At 44.7% G+C, this 22955-nt stretch overlaps 1 protein-coding gene across 5 annotated transcripts in view; it reads left to right on the top strand.

Moving 5' to 3' along the window:
* The window catches only part of ATP10D (ATPase phospholipid transporting 10D (putative)), a 614572-nt gene that overhangs the window by 269755 nt on the left and 321862 nt on the right, over positions 1-22955 (top strand). For all 5 annotated transcript variants that reach the window (XM_069201689.1, XM_069201684.1, XM_069201678.1 and 2 more), the window contains exon 5: positions 15906-15991. In XM_069201689.1, coding sequence (XP_069057790.1) covers positions 15906-15991 — 86 coding nt within the window. The remainder of the gene's footprint in view (positions 1-15905; positions 15992-22955) is intronic.

The following is a 22955-nucleotide window of genomic DNA, read 5'->3' as shown; positions in this document are numbered from 1 at the left end:
AAGTCAAGCGTGCAGCTGCCACCATGCCACTTGCCACCAGTTTGGCCCTATTTCAGAGCTGCAACATCACTGGAGTGCCCAAAAGCACAAGGTGTGCAATACTCAGAGACATGGCCAAGGTAAGAAAGGCTGAAAGACGACCACCACTGAACAAGACACACAAGCTGAAACGTCAAGACTGGGCCAAGAAATATCTCAAGACTGATTTTTCTAAGGTTTTATGGACTAATGAAATGAGAGTGAGTCTTGATGGGCCAGATGGATGGGCCCGTGGCTGGATTGGTAAAGGGCAGAGAGCTCCAGTCCGACTCAGACGCCAGCAAGGTGGAGGTGGAGTACTGGTTTGGGCTGGTATCATCAAAGATGAGCTTGTGGGGCCTTTTCGGGTTGAGGATGGAGTCAAGCTCAACTCCCAGTCCTACTGCCAGTTCCTGGAAGACACCTTCTTCAAGCAGTGGTACAGGAAGAAGTCTGCATCCTTCAAGAAAAACATGATTTTCATGCAGGACAATGCTCCATCACACGCGTCCAAGTACTCCACAGCGTGGCTGGCAAGAAAGGGTATAAAAGAAGGAAATCTAATGACATGGCCTCCTTGTTCACCTGATCTGAACCCCATTGAGAACCTGTGGTCCATCATCAAATGTGAGATTTACAAGGAGGGAAAACAGTACACCTCTCTGAACAGTGTCTGGGAGGCTGTGGTTGCTGCTGCACGCAATGTTGATGGTGAACAGATCAAAACACTGACAGAATCCATGGATGGCAGGCTTTTGAGTGTCCTTGCAAAGAAAGGTGGCTATATTGGTCACTGATTTGTTTTTGTTTTGTTTTTGAATGTCAGAAATGTATATTTGTGAATGTTGAGATGTTATATTGGTTTCACTGGTAATAATAAATAATTGAAATGGGTATATATTTTTTTTTGTTAAGTTGCCTAATAATTATGCACAGTAATAGTCACCTGCACACACAGATATCCCCCTAACATAGCTAAAACTAAAAACAAACTGAAAACTACTTCCAAAAATATTCAGCTTTGATATTAATGAGTTTTTTGGGTTCATTGAGAACATGGTTGTTGTTCAATAATAAAATTAATCCTCAAAAATACAACTTGCCTAATAATTCTGCACTCCCTGTACTGCCTGCTCACACATGCTACCTTCCTGCACCTCCTTGCACTGTGCACTAATCCACCTCTCGCCTCCCGCAACCTCTGGGTGCCCCACCTACTCGTCCTTCTCTCTCGATCTCACACACTCTTCCTGCCTCTCTCATATTGGTTCACTTCACATCTTTGAGCACAGTTTCTTTCCTATGCATTTTCAAGATTGCCATCCCTCAATCTCGAGCTTTCCTCCTCTTCTTGGTGTTCTTCTGCATACACAAACGAACCCTCTTTATCCATCTGTGGCCTGCTCTCTCTCTGTTTCTCACACACTCTTTCTGCTCCTCTGTCTGGGTTCATTCACCACTTCATGCACAAACTGCCTTATTACCCTCTATCTTTTTTTCTATATATTCTGTGCTGCTCTCACCCCTGTCTATTCACCATGCCACATAATTCACTACACAAATACACTACACAATTCCACACCACACAATTCCACAACTAACAATTCCAATTTAACACACAGAATTCCACTCCAAACCACATACATCCACTCTACTCCAAACCAAAACACATGGGTAAAAGACATTGTTGTTTACAGCACCAATACCTCTAACTATTGCAAATGCTTGTTCTTCTTACTATTACAACCTTACATGTTTTCTTACATATAGAGGGCACGTTCAGTCACCCATCTCAGGCATTGGTTTCTATTCCATATTCTACTTTTTAAGTTAACTGCTATATCCTCTATGTGCAATGGCCCATGCCCTTTTTGCCTGGCCATGTGCCATAGTCATTTTCTTCTTCATGGATGTCGTAGTCCTCATTTTGACCTTTCTGTCTAATCCTGGATGCAGTTCACTTATCCCTCGTAGAGAGATATATATTTTCCTTGCTGCTTCAGTTTTACCACAATGTCAGCATGCTTATATTTTCGGCCCCCTGCCCTGCTGTGTGTAGGTTTGGGGCTTCATACATCTACATATGGGTCCCTGTCTTTATTCAAGAATGTTAGCCTTGCCCTCTCAGGCTGTTTCCGTCCCTATCCCTTTGGGGTGTTTTCCCTCCTTGAGATTCTTTCCCCTTCTTTGTCACCTTGGTCATCTTTTCACCGCTACGTTCTGGCATTTAATGTGTGGGATTCGAGTCCTAGCACTTGCTTATCCTTTCTATAACGGCTACACAAAGGTACTAATGTCTTCTCCTTTTGCCGGGCATTATTACTCTCTAGCAACATTTTGTTTTGTTGCTTTGAGCTGTCTCCTCTAGTTACGACACTTGGATTTGACCTTGCAGACCCCTGCAGGTCCAGTGTTTGAATACCATTCTGGGAGTCGGCGCCAAGTTTACCCTACCCTTCAGGATATTTTATTGTTCGTTCCACATACTGGACTTCTTTCTTTACGTAGGTTTTGCCCCTCTGGGACTCGCCCCCCCCCCTCCCCCCCCCCCCATTTTTCCTTGGGCCCTTTCTTTCAGGGACTTTTTTTCCCCATCTGCTGGATTATCATTGCCCTTAGCTTGGCCTTTCTGTGGTTGGCATCTTCTCCTGCAGTGATTTTTCTGTCTGGTGTTGACCTTGTTTCATATGCCGCAAGGTTTCAATTGTTCTGCCTGCCTCTTTTAGCTTTGATTCCGCTAGCATTGATTTTCCTGTGTCGTAGTTTGGACTCTTCCTCTGGGCAAGACTGCTGGTTAAAGGATGACAGTACTTTTGTCTGTAGGTGACTACGCCTACCCTACAACAAATCGCAACTGTTGTCCCAACCTTACCGGCTCACTAGCAGCACCTCACCAGAAACACAATATTAAAATGTGATTTGTGGCAGACTTTACGCATGGACTCGAGAATAAGACATCTCAGGGAGTGTCGTGGTTAAACGGAGATTACCCCTTTCTCTCAGATATCTCATGTCTCATACAAACACAGGCAATGACAAAGATGCAGTAAAGTTTCAATAGTTTTTATTTAACATAACTGCAATTTTCTATAAGTTGAATGGGCTGCAATGATTAGGATAATGAATAATGCAAGAAACAGAATTGTGAAAACGAGTCATTATTACGAAGACCCCCACCATCTTGCAATGCATAAGAGAGACATACGAGATGTAATATGCCCTAATACCCTAATGTGAGAGGCCTAACCTACCTAAAGGAGAGCTGGGTTTGCTAAACCTAATCTGCCAATGCCATGTCCATGAGAGGAGCCCCCAACCCTTGTTACCTTGGAATGAGGTCTCTATCTCAGACTCCGCAGGGACACAAAGACTGGGTCAGTGTCAAGACGACGTACAGCATTGATATCAGCGATGGTGGTGATGCCCTCTAGTCAGAATCCCTCTGATTATCTGTCTAAAGTGCGATGTATTTATACAGATCTACAAGGACCCCTGGCGTAGGTGTGTTTTCAAACAATAGATAACAGACATGCTTGCGACGGCAATTAATATAACCAATCCCTCGAAAGTATAAAGAGGGAAAATCCCTAAGTGTGAACACCTACTGTTTGTTTGTCTTTGTTGCTTGATCTTGACGCCTTAGTGCGGTGACACTGATAATGCAAAGCATAACAAATGGCCTAACTATAAACAAGGCAGCCATCTTAGAACAATTAAATAATTAAATGGGCTAAGACAGAGCAAGCTAAGTAGGTTAAAAGTCACTACGTGACGGGGTCACAAGTCTGCAAGCCCGAGGCTAAGCTAACTCCTGTTATCCCATTAAAACGAACTAGGATTCACTACATCCTCCCCATTGCCGTAACAGGTATGACGAAGGTACAGGAACCCAAACGCTAAAATTGCTCTGAACTAAAAGCTAAAAGCATAAAAACCAGCAAAAAAATCTTTAAAATGTGTTAAAAAGGTAATAAAAACAATTCAGCTAAAACGCATACAGAGATGTTAATGTCAACCATAACAAGCTTAGCGTGCCAAAGCAAGTTAATTTAAATGCATAATTTTGAATCGGGAATGGCAAGTCAATTCATCAAATTATTTGCTGTACGCATGATCTTAAAGAGTGTCACCGAAGTCACCAACCAATGACCTAAAAAATGAGTCAGCATCATCTGATGTTAAATCGAGTGCAGGGCAGACAAACAGATCCACAGAGCAGTAGTGAGCAGTATTTTCTGGTGTAATGTCATTCGTTGCAGTGCCCTCGTCCATGGTAGATCTCAAAACGTAAGGCTCATAGGTGGCCTCGCGGAGCAACCTCAGTCTCAAGGGGCAAGACTGTGTATGAACCTCCATCGGGGACATCAGCAGTTCGTGGTTCACAGGAGATGGCCGCTGCAACAGCAAAACAGACCATAGGCAGATGTTCAAAGAGGCACCATATGCAGCGGAAGACTGGTTGTACGCACCAGAGAAGGGGCCGAAATGACAACGACCAATCGTGCTCCAGTTCCACCAGCAAGGGTGCACCAAAGATCCAAACCATGCGTTCACGGCACAGTGGAGTTGGTGGGAGCAGCTCCATTGCTATGGGTAGCTGGAAAGAAACAACCACTGCGAATCAGAAGAAATAGCAGTAGTAGTCCGCCAATCAAAGCCAAAATAATTGGAAAGCCACCAAACACGCTTGAGAAGAGCGAGTGGATGGCTGACGGGATGACTCCATAGACAGTCGGGAAGATGGACATAAAACCAGACCCGACAGCCTTAAAGAAATGAACAATCCCAGTGGTGCTTGAAGCATTGAATATTCTGGATACCAGTTCTCCAAAGTGCTTGGGGAAGTTGGTATTTAAAATGGATTGTATCTCGGCTGATGATCTCGCAATCGGAAGAGCATATGTCTCCTTTGCGGATGTCAAGGTGACCTGTTTTTGAAACAATCGCGCCTTTAGCCTGCTCAGCTTGTCATAATTCACATTAATAGTATCTATGTGGGGCCACATGTCAGATACTTTTATCTCTCGTGTGGGGGGAAACAAAACATGTCCACAACACATAACAACCTTTGAGACCGAGATTGCGTAGGCATTCCTGGTCGCATGCCGCAACAACTTTGATCGTTCAGTACCACATAACTTCCATTGGAAAGTACATGAAATACCGGGCGAATCAAAGGGACGGGAGTACCCTTCAGCAAACAGGCCAAATTTGCGACCCCGCTTTGCAAAGACCGTGAAGAGACACCTTCTTGCATAACATAGAATGAATAACAGCAGTCTCACTTTCGCTTCCGCTAAGAAAGTCCTCTGTTTTAGCGTTCAGACATTTGTAATCAAAGGGCAACTCCTATTCTTCCTTAATATAGCTATCTCCTAGTTGCTTGTACCTTCCCACTGCAAGATGTTTCAGGCAGTTTGAGAAACGAAAGGTCAAAATGGGTAAATGAATTATGCTGTGTAAGAGGCAGATAGTTGAAGGACTCTCTGCTACCGTGAAGGGCCACTTATCTAGCTTTTCTACATGAAGCATGGTGAAACTAGCCTCCCTTTTAGCCATTGTCTGTTGTTCTCTGGAAAAATGAAAAGCAGTGAAGAATTTACTCCAGTTAATATACTTCCATGGAATGCGGCCATTTTTCAGTGTCTGTAAAGTCCAACCCAGCTGCATGATGGAACATAGCTGTGTTTGCCCATGATATAACCGGGACAAGTCTGTCTGAGTGATATCAATAGCAGACGACACTATATTTGATAGTGAATAAATCCTGTTGGACAGAGTGTTCATGCCGTTGTCGAAAACCGCTAAACCCTTTTCTAATTGCCTTAAATGCGCAACAGCCTCAATCTGTGAAAGTTTCCAAATTTCGTTATACATAGCATATAAAAACCTTTTTAAACGCTTTTTTCTAGGACCCAGCAGAAAATCCTGCAAATCTATATCTTCGGAAAGGGTGTTCAGGTGTTGCTTAACTGCGGTTAATGTGTTGGTCTGTGCCTATTGCTGGCACAGATTACCCACACTGCATGTTGTAACTTTACCTGTATGTTGACCCAATATAAAGCGATGGTCTGGCCTGTTAATTGAAAAAACCCCTGAAGAGTTCAAAAAACACGCTTGACACTCATTGGTGTCAGTGGGCCATATTGACCACCCGCCAGGACTGGAAAGAGAAGAATTATAGGTACCAGCCTTAACCATTGCATCTAGCCTATCCTCGGTGATATTAAGGAAGTATTGCCAATCTTTAAACCTTGCCGGAGTAGGGATATTGGGCGTGTTCAAGTCTTTAATTTTTGCTAACCCCAGACAGGATGTCTGCTGAATAGTATAATTTAAGAAAATAATTTGCACAGGGATCAGGCATGCTCGAAATAAAGCTTCCCTACCCTGTACGGGCCAATCTTGTGTTTCCCATACACTTTTCAAATCAGTAGTGATCTTCCAGTATTCGTAACCTTCAACTGCGAGCCGGGAAACAAAGGGATCTAAATAAATCAGTTTTGTATCAGTTAGCACAATTTTCCTAATTTGTGCCAGAGGTATTTTAAAATAATATGACTCTGCTTTTTTGTGTCATGCCCAGAAAAGTATGTAAATTTATCACTATAGTACTTTGGGCTCCCCACCAGTGGTGTAGAACAGTGTTCCCACTGTATGTAGTTTAATACAGGCCTGTATCTAGTGGCACGGTGTAGGTAGTAATGTCCCCAATTGTTATAGCAGCACATTTCCCCATAATTCATTGTATGTTCATATACATCATCACTTTCAAAAGCAGAATAGTCCGTCATTTCAGTTAGCATGGAATCAACTGTTTGAACATCCCAATCATCAGAGACAACATCAGGTGTAATTACATCTGTCATAGAAATTTTGGACATGTATGGTATTTGAATAATTTCTGTAGGCCCGTATATATCAAATGGAACTTTGTCCCACACAATCCCATCAGAAATTGGTATTGCTGTAACATTTACAGGGGACAAGTCTCTTCGGCCCTTATGTGAGGAATGATATGGAGTTAAAACTTCATCAACAGGCTCCACAGAGGAGCGATCAGGAATATAGTGACCATTTATAAGCAAAAAGAAAACAGTCACAAAAACAATCCATAAAAATAATGCAGAAAATGTCAAACAGAACAATAAATGGTTCCATGGGTACATCAAATAGTTCTTTTAAAGCCATTGATACAGCTTACTCCATTTTGAAACATTGTCAATCACAGTAGTGGATGAGTCGGAAGAAAAGTCATCAATACCGATGAAATAGCCAGAGGCAATCTCTGCAAACACGGGAGCCGGTGCACTATCCGTACTTTGGTCCACTTAACGTGGAGGCTCTTGGTAGACGGTGTCATTAGTCTATGATGTGTTTGTGTAAAAAACAGCCAAATCTTGGACAGGAGTTGTTACTGAAGTGGTGACAGGAACTAATAAGAGTTCATTTTCTGCCCTCCCCATGGTCGAGGAGGTATCAGGAACAGTGTTGGACATTGTTGCATAGTCCGCAGTAATGTTGTGCATCCTGCTGTGTAGATGTATGTCCTGTTGGGTAGTGAGAGGGGATCGGAAACCACCGAAGGGACCTATTGGTCTACTGTGAAGGATCGGCCATATGGTATAGTTTGATGTCATCAATGGAGATGAATCTGTTCGTTTTAGAGCCAGACAGCGGTGGTAAGATGACAGTCCTGGTGCCTTGAATTCCCAAGACCGATACAGGTGCTCTGTATGATGGACCGAACTCCTTCTTCACTGCAATCTTCTCACAAACCAGATCCCCAACTTTAGGAATCCAGCCAGCCAAAGTTTTTGCTAAATCCCTTATTCTTAAGGTGGTAGCACTTGCAGATGATTTATCACGAAATTGCTGAAGCGCCTGTAAAACAGTGAGACGTTCATTTATGTCAAATGGTGTTTCTGCTGCCACCATACCAGGGGCATCAAGATCTGGGACATACATAGGTATCCCAAAGAGAACCTCATATGGAGTGCGTCCCCCCAAGGACCGTCTTGGCAGATTGTTCAGTGCTCTCTGGACCCCATATAGGTGATGTAACCAGTTGCGGCCTGAACCTAATACTCGAGCTGTTAAGGACTGCTTTAGATCATGATTCCGCCTCTCCACGACCAAATTTTCCTCGGGATGGTATGGTGAGAAGTAATGGAGTTCAACACCCATCGTCCCCATGGTGTCCCTAAATGTCTTAGAGGCAAATGCAGGGCCCTGGTCCGAATGGAATGCTGCAACCGCATATGTACCGATAAAGATCAGCAAGTCTTTAAAAACAGTCCGGGTGTCAGCCGACCGCTGTGGCCATACCCACAGGAATCTAGAACAAGAATCTACAGCGACTAAAATGTATTTGTATGCACCATCAGGCCGTAAGGGACCACAGTGGTCCAGGTACACACACTGTAGTGGCCTGTTGGACACTAAGAGGGATGTCTGCGGGGGCGTTTGATATTAGAGCCCTTTATCTGCTGGCATATGTCACAGCAAAGGACATAACGGTTTTCTTCATCCTCATAGACCAGGCCACCAGAAGCGTTTCTGTAGGAGTGTTATTGTGGCCGATATACCAGCATGTACAGAAGCGACACCCTCATGCACTGCTTTAATTAGGTCTAATCGCTGATCTTCATTGGGGATCACTCGATCTCCAACCCCAGGAATTGTTGTGTAAGCAACATTCTGCGCACTGATATGGTAAGTGTAGTTTGTATGGTATCCTTTCGGAAGGGGCTTGCCTGCAGCCGAAGCTTTAACGGCAGTCAATATTTCATTATCCAATCTCGTCTCTGAATGAGTCACTGCAGCCACAGAAGCCATAGCTACTGCTGCTTTGGCTGCTTCATCAGCCAATGTATTACCAGTAACTTGTATTCCTACACGTTGGTGTCCCAATGTATGTCCTAAATGGACACACAGCAGCTTATCCTTAAGATCAGCCACCCTCCCCCACAATATTGTGTTTAATGGTGTTCCCTTTAGAATCTCTAAACCCCTTCAGTTTTCAATGATTGAGATAGTCATTGTAGGACTGAATGCAGTAATAAGAGTCACAGACTCTTAAAGTACAGCATTCTGGCTCAGTATGTTTGAGCGCTAGAATAAGAGCCTTAAGTTCAACCAACTGGGCCGTGCAGTCCCCTAGGGTCTGCGTGTAGGTATTGTGTTGGTGGAAGACTCCATCTTCCATCAGTCCGCTCACGGCTGCGCAAGCTGCGGAGTATTGATGTTTAATATCTACAGCCAGTTGTGCTGAACCATCAGTATATATGACAGTATGGTAGCTGTCCAGGGGCAAGATATTTAGAGAAGCGGGGTACTCCTGTTCGTATTAGAGAAACTCTTGTGTCTGAAGTTTTGGATCAAAAATGTAATCGACATCAGTGGCGGTCAGAGACATTGCCCTTTGAATCCAACGTGGATGTAATGCTTTAGCGTTGGGAATGCTAGCTTTGGTGACAGCCTCTAAGGCCGGCACCAGGGAGACCACAATAATACGCTTTCCATGGGCAAGTGGCCTCTCTTTTATGACGGCCATCTGAACTGCCATCAGAATCTTTTCTGTAGGCGCAAACGCTGTTCTGTATTTGAGTATAAATGTGATTTATATGTTATGGGTACTGTGTCACCCTCGTTGAAGGACCACACCAGCAATTATTCTGATGACCAAATTTGTTTTATTGTTACATGTGTGCAAGTGTTTAGCTTCTAGCAGGTCCTGTTGCATTTTCCTAAGGATGCGGGTGTGTTCAACCGTCCAATGTCTGCAAGAAAAATTGGGCTGAACCAAATCATAAAGTGGCTTGATACGCTGTGCATAATCTGGAATGTATGTTTTGCCAAAGTTAAAGAAACCTAGTAATGACGGTAGTTTCTTAAGTGTGTTAGGAGGGTGCAGTTGAGCACATTTTTCCAGAAAGTGCGGGGCCAGGCTCTTTCCCTCGTTTGATAGCTCATATCCCAGGAATAAGGCGATCTTGCTTTTCTTAAAGTTGAATTTGTAACCGAGGTCTGCAAATCCCAAAATGATCCGATCCACCCTTGCAAGATGAATGTCGAGGACGTCGTCTGTGAGATATGTCATCCACGTAGGATAACGTCTCAGAATCAATATCATGTAATATTGATGTTACACGGGCTGAAAATAGCCCCGGGCTATTTTTATAGCCTTGAGGTAAACGACAAAAGCGTTTGCGAGAGCGCGAGAGCCAAATGAGAATGCACTCAGGTCCTGACTTTCATGTGCTAAATTCTGGCAGAAAAAGCCATTAGATATGTCTAATGTTGTTTTATATTTTTTGCGCACTATATTGTTTATTAGTGCTGTGCAGTGTGAATTTTGTATAGCATATGTGCGTGTATGACTATTTAAATGTCTATAATCAATGACTATTCTATATGAATGACCCAGCTTTGCAACGGGGAATAACGGATTATTCATTGCAGATGTACAAGGCTAAATCACTCCCTGGTACTCAAGCTGGATGAAGATCTCCCTCACCGGAGCTTTCGCTTCATGTTTGACAGGATATTGTGGCTGTGGTTGGGGTGTAGACCTAACGGGAATAATATGACAAGGAGACTCCTTGTCCCATCCTGCATGATTGCGATATAACGCAGGTGCCTGCGCTAAAGCCCATTCAGAAGCATAGGCTTCTTTGTTTGCTTCACGAACAAGATCGGAGAAAGAAGGCAAAATGACATCTTCCCCATGCAGGAGCTTGCGGACGTGTTCAGGTGGCCAGTCTCTTTTGGCCAATAGGATAAGTTCATCCCAAAATATCACACTAATAGTGCGCTCCACGTCTCCCTCTATTTGAATTTTTAAATCACAAACCCTATCGGGGGGAGAACGCAGCCATCTGCTGTTTCAACTGCGATGTAATCGCTAGTTGCTGTCGCATCCAGATGATTTTTCAGACTCTGGCGACATATCGTGACCTCTGCTGCGCTGTCTAACAGAGTCACTGCCCACGTCTTGTTCCTCAACAGTGTTCTCAGGTATACTGGCATTTTTAGCTGTCAGTGCTGCCACCTCCTTCTTTTTAAACTGTGGCTTTTGTTCAGGAGTCTTTTCTTCTTTTTTAATGGTAGACTGCTGCGAGTCTTTCTTTTCTTTCACGTATTCAGGACGTTGATCTGGACAGCCCCCTCTCTCGATGCGTCTATCTGGTGCGTTCTGAAAGGAACGAGAGGGACGTGAATCAGTATATCTGCCTGGAGTTTTAATGTTCTCCCTATTTCTGAGATTGTATCTCCTTTCGGAGTTCTCCGGGTGTGGAGAATCAGCTCTCTTATTCCTTCTTTCTTTGAAATCTTTTTGTTTGTCCCAGCGCTTCTTAGGGCCCTCTTGTGCCTGCTTTGTACCTTCCTTATGGGTGGTACCTTGTAACTCCAATTTCTTTGGTTTGGCTCCCAAACTATCCCGCCCTATACTAGTATAGGTATCGGAAATAATTTTCGATAGCTGTCTCTCTTGTTCCTGGTGTGGAGTTTCCCGGAGACGCTGGCGTATTGCCAGTGCTACCGCTTCCCCTTTAATGTTACTGAGTATTATTGAGGAAACCGCGTCAAAATTACACATTAATTTAATCCCCAAATCCAAGGCTGGTGCTGCCCCATGCTCATTTTGTATTTGCTTTAACACTTCCGGTAAATTGGCTAGTGTCGGGGTACCATGTATGGTATTATGTATGGCAGCGAAGACTGTACCCCATGTGGCACAGTCATCCACCGAAGAAACCATTCCAAAAGGCAAGCTGTCTGTTTTTCCTGTGGTCCCGTATGGGGAAACACAGCTTCCAGCTGATTCGTTTTCTGGGCAATCCAAAATGGTATTTTTTCCTGTTCCGCTGGCACTTTACCCATAATAGTATGCACTGTTTGTGGATTAATCCCAGTAGCCAATTGAGAACCACCAGGTGCTGGACGTGCTGGTGTTGTGTTCAATGTACGCATTACGAACTGAACTAATAGTCTATATAATGTCACCAATTCATTATATAAATCTCGCAGATCTGCTATTTGCATATTCTGTATGTCTGGGCGAGGTGTGTATGTCGCAAACAAAGGCCATGTAGGTCCGTCATTACTTAAGGGACCTAACCTCACTCTTTGTAGTACGTGTGGTAGGGCACATTCAAACCAGTTCTGATGCTCTTGGTATGTGAGCGATATCTCATGATACTGGTATGCTCGGTACTGTAAAGGTAAGTTTGCAACTTCATATGTGTGGAATGTATGCGATCTTTGGTCTACCTCCGGAATGGTGACCCAACAGTAAAATGTGTCTGTTTGGTATGCTTCATTTGCTTCTACTATAAGAGTAACATCCACGCCCTCATCTCTAAGGCCATGAATTAATAAATGTTGTGCTAGTGCTTGTCTAGCATTTTCAGGAATGTCTATGGCAGCAGCCATTTTTGTTTAGAGAAACGGAACACCACAATGGGGATTATAAGTCCTTTTATGAGTTCGAGCTCGAACAACCTACAGCTTAAACAAGTGTTAACTTTTCAGCTGAGGAGGATTTTCCCAAAGACCACGGACGTCTCCGTATAATGTTACTTAGGGTACCTGTTGTCTGTGAGACAGTGATAGTCGGGGTATCCGTAAATTAGTGCCTAAACACCATGGTTGGTGGTCCATGTCGTAGTTTGGACTCTTGCTCTGGGCAAGACTGCTGGTTAAAGGATGACAGTACTTTTGTCTGTAGGCGACTATGCCTATCCTACAACAAATCGCAACTGTTCTCCCAACCTTACCGGCTCACTAGTAGCACCTCACCAGAAACACAATAGTAAAAGGTGATTTGTGGCAGCCTTTACGCATGGACTCGAGAATAAGACATCTCAGGGAGTGTTATGGTTAAATGGAGCTTACCCCTTTCTCACAGATATATCATGTTGCATACAAACACAGGCAATGACAAAGATGCAGTAAACATATTAAACATAACTGCAATTTGCGATAAGTTGCATGGGCTGCAAGGATTAGGATAATGAATAATGCAAGAAACAGAATTGTGAAAACGAGTCATTATTACGAAGACCCCCACCATCTTGCAATGCATAAGAGAGACATACGAAATGTAATATGCCCTAATACCCTAATGCGAGAGGCCTAACCTACCTAAAGGAGAGCTGGGTTTGCTAAACCTAATCTGCCAATGCCATGTCAGGAGTCCCCAACCCTCGTTACCTTGGAATGAGGTCTCTAACTCAGACTCTGCAGGGACAAGAAGACTGGATCAGCATCAAGACAACGTGCAGCATCGATACCAGCGATGGTGGCGATGCCCTCTTGTCGGAATCCCTCTGATTATCTGTCTAAAGTGCAATGTATTTATACAGATCTACAAGGACCCCTGACGTAGGTGTGTTCCCAAACAATAGATAACAGACATGCTTGGGACGGCAATTAAGATAAACAATCCCTCGAAAGTATAGAGAGGGAAAACCCCTAAGTGTGAACACCTACTGTTTGTTTGTCTTTGTTGCTTGATCTTGACGCCTTAGCACGGTGACACTGATAATGCAAAGCATAACAAATGGCCTAACTATAAACAAGGCAGCCATCTTAGAAGAATTAAATAATTAAATGGGCTAAGACAGAGCAAGCTAAGTAGGTTAAAAGTCACTAGGTGACGGGGTCACGAGTCTGCAAGCCAGAGGCTAAGCGAACTCCTGTTATCCCATTAAAACGAACTAGGATTCACTACGCCTGCTTGGCCGCCTTTTTTCTTCCTTGAGGGGTGTGCTTTTTCTCTCTCTCCTCTCTTTTATTTTGCTGCTGTGTTGCTGTTCACTCAGTTCTTTTATTTCTATATTTTAGTATGCTATACATCAATATATGTATGTCTACATATATATGGTTCATAGGTCTACGCCTTCTTATTTATATCTATATCTTTGTCTAGCTAGCTCCTTAAATATCTATAGATACCTATGTATGCACTAATTTATATCATTACGTCTATATGTGTGCAGGTTGGTGTTTCAGCTTGTCTCTATTCAGATCTCTTCATTTCTCCATCATATGTCATGCATATATGGCACGCCTTTTGTGTCCCCTGTTGACCCTTTCTATATGTATTACAATTCTGTTACAAATCTCTACAGCTCCACCTTTGGTGTTTCTGTAGGAATGCACTCTCTTCAGAGTTGCACTCCGTAACAGCATTGGGTTTTCTGCTTGTTGCTGGTTTCGCCTAAGCATCCTGGTTGAGGCAGCATGCATGCATCGCTCCTTCTCTTTACATGTCTGCTGTGGACCCCCCCTTATTAGGTATTCCGTCCAATAACCTCAGTGACTTTTGCGGTGGTCAGCACCTTAGTCCTCAGCTCTTATCGGTAAAGCTCTTACCATTGGGCTACACATGTTTTTTTTCTGTTTGTTGACTACAACGAATTCATTTTTCATTGCCGTGTGCTCGGCTCCCCATGGCATTCCATGTCTTCTTAACATGTTCTGTGGATCTTTCCACTATTCTTCTGGTGAGGCAAATTTTCTTTATCACTTTTGTCTCTCGTGACTTGTCTACTCAGCCTTCAGTTAGACTGGTTGCTTCTATGGGAGAACTGGGTAGGAAATGTTTGCAGACCCACCTCCTGGATTAGTTTTGCTTTGGCATCTAATTTTAAGGTAGGAAATCTGTGGCTGGTTGTCTCAATCAGATGGACAAGTTACTTACTTTCGGTAATGCCTTATCTGGTAGAGACATAGAATGGCCGTAAATGCCCTGGTAAGCCCTTGGAATCTGCACACTGGTTGATCAGCTGTCTGACATGGCTTTGTGCTTCTGGTGCAGAAATAGTCCCAAAAAGAAACTGATGCCAGTGCGCGGGGGTGGTGCCCATATAGGCACTGCACATGTCACAAGCGGGGCTTATGACCCTGATCCTCCGCCATTCAACGCCACCTTCTGGTTCATAGGTGTACTGCTCAAGATTTGTGGGTCCAGTTTGGCGCCTGAGGGATATTCTAAGGTAAGAAATCTACGACTAGATTGTTTCTACCAGTTAAGGTGTTAGCAAAGCTAAGATACTTGTTTGTCAGGATGGGGTGCTGAAGACTAGTGGCTGCCTTTCTGCCTCTAAGCATAAGGGCAGATAAAATAATGCTCACACAATGAAACATCTTTGCCTCACTGTGTGTGGAGTACTTTTCTTTCTACCCATGATAACACAATGCTTTAAAAATGTAAGCATCTACAGATTGCTGTGGGCTGGTCAAAAGCGCAATGGACATCTCATAGAGTATGTGCCTAAAAAAAGTCCACCCAAACAAGCTAATGACTGAAGCGTCTAGACGTAAAGAGAACATTCTTTTTTTCCTTTCATGTGATGTGGCAACATGCAATCTTGACCACCAGCTAGAGCCATTTGGAGCTGGACCTAAAAAGCCTAAGCTACTTAAATGAAGAACATTTTGAAGCCAAATAATCTGCTGTCTCACCCTGCAGAAACATTACCTTTCTGACTCCTTTCAGATGGAAACATGACCATGGCTAATAGGGAAGGAGGGAGGTGCAATTTTTGCTTGAAGAGGTTTCTCAACAGAAGCATAGGCTTGTGTTACAACTGTATCTGATTATGCATTTAATGCAAGTTACCAATGTGATGCTGGGCAAATACAGCTTTTTTGATTGACATGCCACTTTTGATATGGTTTCATATGAGACATGACATTGACGATTATAGGATGCAGTTTAGGAGTTAAGTCATATCATGAATGTAATTAAATTAGTTTTTTGATAGCTATGATCCTATCCATCAAATTAGTGCATGTTGTGTTGTGGATTTCTTACTTAGAGAATATCTGTGAAAAGCAATATGATTTGTAAAACGTCTGTTCTTTTCTTTATGTAGGAGTCTCAAGTGGACCCTGAAAAATTTGGTAGCAGAATAGAATGTGAAAGTCCAAACAATGAACTGAACCGGTTCAAAGGCTTTTTGTAAGTATATTGCGGTACAGTTCAGGTTTAAATGCAATTGATTCAATAGAGTAATAAACAATAAAAACACAAACGTGCAGCTTTACCTATGCAATTCAATTTAGCCTATGTATTTCTGGTTGTAAACTCCTCTGTATTTCCCTACCAAAATTTTGTCTTGAAACGTAATAGCAAAACAAATGTACAAATGGTATATAAATATTTTACAAGACCTTACATTATATATGTCTTAACTGTTTTATTAACACTGTAGGAAGCTGGCTCTGTATATACTATAGCAAAGTAAGATATAATGTGCACAGAGTCCATTGGATCCCCAGAGGCTTTGCAGAGGCTAAAGTAGATAATACTAATGCTTTCTTTTGTGGTAGTGTGGTCAAGAAGTTAGGCTTATCAGAGGGTAGTGCAAAGCATTTGTTGTACACACACATCAAGAAAGGAGGCACACACTCAATGACTAACTCCAGTTCAGTGTTTTATGTATCAAAAATATACTATGTTAATTTGTTTCTAGAACCAAAGGTTGCAGGAAAGTACAGTTTCAAGAATGTATCACTTTCAAGTATCAAATTAACTTTGCTTGAAATTCACAGATAAAACAGTTTGCAGGTATAAAAAGTAGACAGTGCAATTTTTATTGATGGCAAATCAGTCCTGGGGGGAAAAGTACATACACAGTTTACAGTTAAGTACTAGACTTACGCCCCCAGTCTTCGGAGGTTAGGGTTTCCACAGGGCAGACTTTAGGAAGACACCAAGGGTGTACCACGAGTAACACAGGACCGGCCGGGTGCAGAGTTGGTGTTGAGCGCCCAATGGAATCCTATGGCGACTGGGGGCACGCGGAAGGGAATAGGTTACCAATAAGTACCTGCGGTCTCTGGGCACGGACCCTGAGGGGTTTAAATCAGCACTGGGTTGGAGGGCCATGGGTCAGCACCAAACACACAACTTCTTCGGCACAGGGGCAGCAGGGTGCAAACACAGCGTCAAGCGCCCAATGCTTTTCAATGGAAAAGTCTGGGTTCACAAAGAGGATTGGTCTCGAGGGCTGGCGAAGACTAACGACTGTTCAGGTAAGTTGAGGCTCCTCTGGACGTCCATAGACCATCTGCTGGGTTGTCCAAGGGCAGGGGGCTGTGGGTGCAGGGTGCAGGGGTACCTTTAGGCTTTGGGTATGTTCACCAGATCTGGGTGCTGTCAGATGGGGCCCTCTGGATTCAGGTTACAGGCATCGTCGTGGTGGCCAGGACGGGTCAACCCGGAGGAAGAGGGTGGTTGGGGGACTCGAGGTCTGAATCACCTGGGGACTCCCTCTGGTCAGATGGGTCTTGTGGACTTGGGCTTTGGGCATCAGGTGCAGAGTGGACAGGACTCCTGGATCCAGAGGGCTCTGGAGTCTTGGAGGTTTCTTTGCAGACAGGGCCGCTGTCCTCTGGAGATCTTGGTCTTTAGGGAAGGCAGACAGTCCTCTGAGGGTTTGTAGAGGTCACTGGTCCTGCAGGGCGAGTTGTCTTCTTCTAGCAGGAGTCTGGAAGCTGCAGACAGGCCAGTAGACAAGTCTGTTGTCATCTGGAGTCTTCAGTGCTGGTGCAGCTCTTTAGTCCTCCTGCTTCTTTAGGTTGCCAGGAATCTGAAGAGCAAGGTTCATGGGTGTCCCTAAATACTAGATTTACAGAGGTTACAGGGTTCAAAGGGCAGTAGCCACTGGCTACTGACCCTGAGGGTGGCTAGACCCTTCCTTTGCCCGCTCCCTTTGCAGAGGGGGGCACATACCTAAGCCTATTGGCTATCACAGGCCAAAACAAGATGGGGGAATTTGCCAGGAGAGGATCATCTCAGCTTTGGGCACCCTAGAGGGACTCCCACCTGATATATGGACACACCAGGTGCTTACTAAATTTCCCACCAGCATGCTGATCTGTGGGGGGACCATCTCCACTAGCTGAAGTGCCCTGACGTGCAGACTTTGGGGCTCACTGCCAAGTGTTGCTATTCCTGCAGGCTTCGCCCCTGACTCCTCAGAGCACAAAGGCTCTCAGCCCATGGGGCCAGAAACTTGTCTGGTAGTAGCAGGCTGGCATAGACCGGTCAGCCACACACTAGAAAGTTGGGTGCATTTTAGGGGGCATCTTTAAGACGCGCTCTGTGTGCATTTTACAATCAGCATTTTACAATCAATCCAACACTGGCGTCTGTGGGTTTATTTAGCTGAGAAGGTTGATACCAAACTTTCCAGTCTTCAGTGAAGCCATCATGGAGCTGTGGAGTTTGTAATGACAAACTCCCAACCTATGTACTCAGTATGGCTACACTGCACTTCCAGGGTCTAACAATGGACTTCAACACTCTAGGGGCATATTGCTCATGTAGCTGTTCCCTCACCTGTGGTGTAGTGCACCCTGCCTTAAGGCTGTAATGCCTGCTAAATGGGTGACTTACCTATGCCACAGGCAGTGGATTATATCTATAAGATGCCCTCTGCGTGCATTTTACAATCAATCCAACACTGACATCAGAGTGGGTTTATTTAGCTGAGACTTTTGATACCAAACTTTCCAGTTTTCAGTGAAGCCATCATGGAGCTGTGGAGTCTGTAATGACAAACTCCCAACCCATGTACTCAGTATGGCTACACTGCACTTGCAGGTTCTAAGAATGTTCTTCAACACTCTAGGGGCATATTGCTCATGCAGATGTGCCCTCACCTTTGGTGTAGTGCACCATGCCTTAAGGCTGTAATGCCTGCTAAATGGGTGACTTAACTATACCACATGCAGTGGACTGTGGGCTTGGCACCCATGGAGGGATGCCTAGTCGACTTTACCCTTTTTACCCCCACCAGCACACCCAATCTGCAATGGCACTGTGCATGTGTTTGGTGAGGGGGGTCCTTAGGGTGGCATAATACATACTGCAGCCCTTGAACACCCTCTCTGACCATGGGGCCCTTGGTACCACTGGTACCTTTTACAAGGCTGTGTGCCAGAGGTGTGCCAAATGTGAAAGCAATGGTACAGTTTAGGGAAAGTACACAGGTGCTGGATCCTGGTTAACAGGGTCCCACCACACACTTAGGCAAGTTGGCATTGGTGATCAGGCCACAAACAGAGGTGGGGAGTGTGAGGTTTGGGGGAAATAACCATGCACAAAGGGGCACTTTCCTACAAACATTTTTAGGTCTCAAAACTGATGAGATAGAGAAATCACTGCCACAGTTTTTGCTAGACACCTGCACATTAATAATAAATTGTCATGGCTCAGGTATGCAATATTGCACTCACTCACTAGTCACATTCAATGCAGGAAATGTTACTACGTATGTATACCAAAAATGTATATTGCACATAATGGCCCAAGGTTGCATCTGTCCCTCTAAGTTCTCTGTTTTCTCGAAGTTCCGGAACGAGAATCAAGTCTGCTTCCATCTGCAGCTTTGCTATGCACTTAGAAATGTCAATTACACCTTTCTCCAAAGATTTTGTCTCTTACTTTCTGGTATTGGTCCATACAGTTGTCAAAGTTTCTTGAAACTCAGAATGATTCGTATGTGTATTTATTTCCAGTAGATGGTGATCCAAGACACTCTAACTGTCCCACTGTCGGTGTGTGAGATTTATTCTAATTCCAGTTCTCCCAAGCCCCTAGAAGCCTGACAAAACAGCCTTCAGTGGGCCTAGCCTGGCAAGATGGCCACCTGTTAGCGTTTCCTCTGAGCTCCCCGCCAGCTTCATAATAAGCAATTATTAAGGTGCAGAAAATCGTCCAAGGTGAAGGCATATAAAGGATTCTGCCCCCCCAGACGACTTCTCCCCTACTGCATTTAAGAAACAATGGCCGTCCGAGTTGTTTATCAGATGGCGACCCGCCTTTGAGTACGGGCTCTCCGTGGTTGGAGATTGCCCTCAGCTGACAGAGTGTAGGTGAGCCTGCAGCGAGCGCTGCTAGAGCCACTGGTGCCCAACACTGCTGCTGTGAGTGGGCGCAGAGTGCTGTTGGGCACCACAGCCCCACCTGGGAATAGCGAGTGGCTGCTAAGCCTCCGTCGCGCGGTTGAATAGCTGCGACCGCTGACACTGCTGGGGCCTGGCCTGATAAGAGAATCTGCAGACTGTCAGGGAGCCCTGAGGCTTGCTGAGGCCCCCTCGTGGTCTGGTCAGTGTATGGGGGAGGAAGTGATTGGTGATGCGCAGAGATTTAACAGCAGTACAGCCCCCTGCCCCCCCACCCCCCAAATCGAGAATAACTACTGTGAGTATGTGAACCTTTTTGAGGGGCCATGCAATATATTGGAATTTGGGGAAATTTGTGAGCATCTAAAGCCCCCTACACCTTACTTATGGATCAAGGGATTGATAATCCAGGGGGGGGAGGGGGGAATTGTGGAACCGCTGCTACTAGACCTGAAATTAAAACCGGCCCCATATAGACCTTGGGATAGGTGGTACATCCCACAGTAAAAGGGCTCTCATTTGGTGGGGGTCACAGATTCCTCTGAATTTTGACGTTTACTCAAAGGGAGGCCTTCCTGTCACATTACAGTGACTGGTGTCTTGAGAGGCAGCAGGTTGAGAATCCTATAACTGAGATGGGGTCCACGTTCATACAGGTGGTATTACTGATGCATCCCCGGCATTTCAACCCTGGGCCTGTGGAAGGCTGGTCCTTAAGTGGGTCCACAATGCTTATTCGACGGTTTCCTCAAGGGGACCACAACTATTGCGACCTGACTTTCTACACACTGGGCCACCATTGTGGTAAAAGCCTTCAAAAACCATGTAGGCCAACAAAATAGATACCTACACACCCCCCTGCCACAAGATGAGCAGTGGTAGAACTGCCTAGGCTGCCACTAGCATGGAGAACCATTTCATCCTACACGTGTGGACCTAATGATGGGAATCAAGGGGTCCAGAGAGATTATGCTGCCAAAAAGTGACACAGTGGCACATGAGGTGGACCTACTCTGTGCCGACTTTAAGAAAATTTCAAAGCGAGTCACAGATGGAGGGGCAGGTCACGGAACTCCAGCAAAGTGGCCTCCTTCAAAAAAACAGTTTTGGAGCTTCAGACACTTCCAGCTCATCTGGAAGATGGGTTGAAAGGCGAAGAGGGTCGTTCCCAGGGGAACAACCTCTGATTTGTGGGCTTTCCTGAGAAGGGAGAGGGGGAAGCCTATTGAACTGTTTTTGGAAGACTGGTTTTAAAGCCCAGGCACCTCTCAAAGTTCTTTACTATTGAGCGTGCCCATCATGAATTGGCTCTGATGCACAGGCCTGGGGCACAACCTCATGCCATAATTGCCTATCTAATTTCCATGATCGGGATGCAATCCTACAACACTTAGGGTCCTTGAGCCCCCAGTTTGAGAATAGGAACATCATGATCTTCCCAGACTACACCTGGAAGGTACAGGACTTCTGCAGAGACTACATGCTGACCAAAAAGTGACTGCGGGAACATGGCATCCGCTACAGCCTCATGCTCCCAGCGAAGCTGAGAGTGCAGTACAAAGGAAGACCTTTCTTTGTCACCCCATGAAGAAGCTGTTGATTGACTTGACTCCCTGGGCCATGGGCCACGCAAAAAACTACCCATTAGAAGGGTGATACTAGGACCACTAGGAGGAGTAAAAGGTCTCTGAAACCCTCTGCGGATTCTGGTCAAAGCATGGATCTCCGACAGACCGAGAAAATGCTTGTGTGTTCAGATTGAACCTTAAAGGGCCCGAACATTGTCCGGACACTTGTGAATCCTTCCTGACTCACAAGGAAGGTACCGATTACTGTTGTGATGGCCAGCACTGAGAGCTGGAGACGTACAGGAGGAGGGTGGTATGGCTGCCCTTGATTACCAATGCAAATTCAGTTTTGTAATTTACTGTGGGGAGACTGACTTAAAATATTTGCATGCAGTTGATTGAAATGTGTTTAATGTCAGAAACTGTTGGGTGAGATGTATATGTGAATTTCTTAATGGGTGGTGGTTTCCAATGGAGACTCGTTTATATGTTTCTACATATTAATGTTGAAATGCGGACTGATTAAACAATAGTTGTCAGGAGGCTCTTGGTGGGGGGCAGGTAGTTGGAGTCCTTTTGGCCTCACCAATTGGGTGGGATGCAAGGCTCAATGCAAAAAGCAACAGACAAAGTTGAGGCTCTGCCCTCAGGGGAGGGCTTGGGGTGGTGGGACGGTGTAGTTGGCCTAATGTTTAGGGAACCAGATTGTTTAGACCCACTGCCTTTGGGAGGAGAAGTTACTGTTTCCTATTTTTGGTGGGTGTTGCTGTTCAAATGCTGTGTAGGTATTTGCTTTATGATGTTTGTGCTTCTGATTTTCCATTATGGTTCTTGCAGAGTGACTATCAGTGTGATTTGCAGGGTCTACGAAAAGATTAGAGAATGTGTAATGACTGTGATTTATGGCCTCTAAATGAAAGTTTTTGACCTAGAACATACAAGGCTTAGGTTGGCCTAAACCGAGGAGGCGGGTGTACTCCTACTTGCTGCGATATGGGATGGCAGTGGCATTCCTGCAGGAGGGACTGCATCACATACTTAAGACATAGATGGAGGAGACACATTTTTATATGCACCTAATACAGATTATGGGGCCTTCTTTGGTACTGTGATGGACTCAGCTGCAGTTTATCTGGACTCTTATTCTCACTTCCATTTGGACCCAAAAGAAAGGCCTCAGTTAAAGAGCAGTCAGCCCTCCTTTTGTCGGAATCCCATCTTGGGTCAGAGCATTCTAGAGCCGAACACCTAGATATCTATGCAATTGATGGAAACAAAGACACTCAGTTCACAAGTGCTTAAGCAACACTGTGATTTGGAGGCAGATTTTTGACTGTTCAGCACCTCTTTACATGCATGCAATATAAGAATGGCAAATGTATGTCAGTAAAAGTAATTACACCAATGATGTAAACACCATTCACTAATTTATTTTGTATTCAA

Source organism: Pleurodeles waltl, chromosome 1_2, assembly GCF_031143425.1.
Source record: "Pleurodeles waltl isolate 20211129_DDA chromosome 1_2, aPleWal1.hap1.20221129, whole genome shotgun sequence".
Taxonomy (NCBI): Eukaryota; Metazoa; Chordata; class Amphibia; order Caudata; family Salamandridae; genus Pleurodeles; species Pleurodeles waltl.
This window is presented reverse-complemented; position numbering and strand designations above follow the sequence as displayed.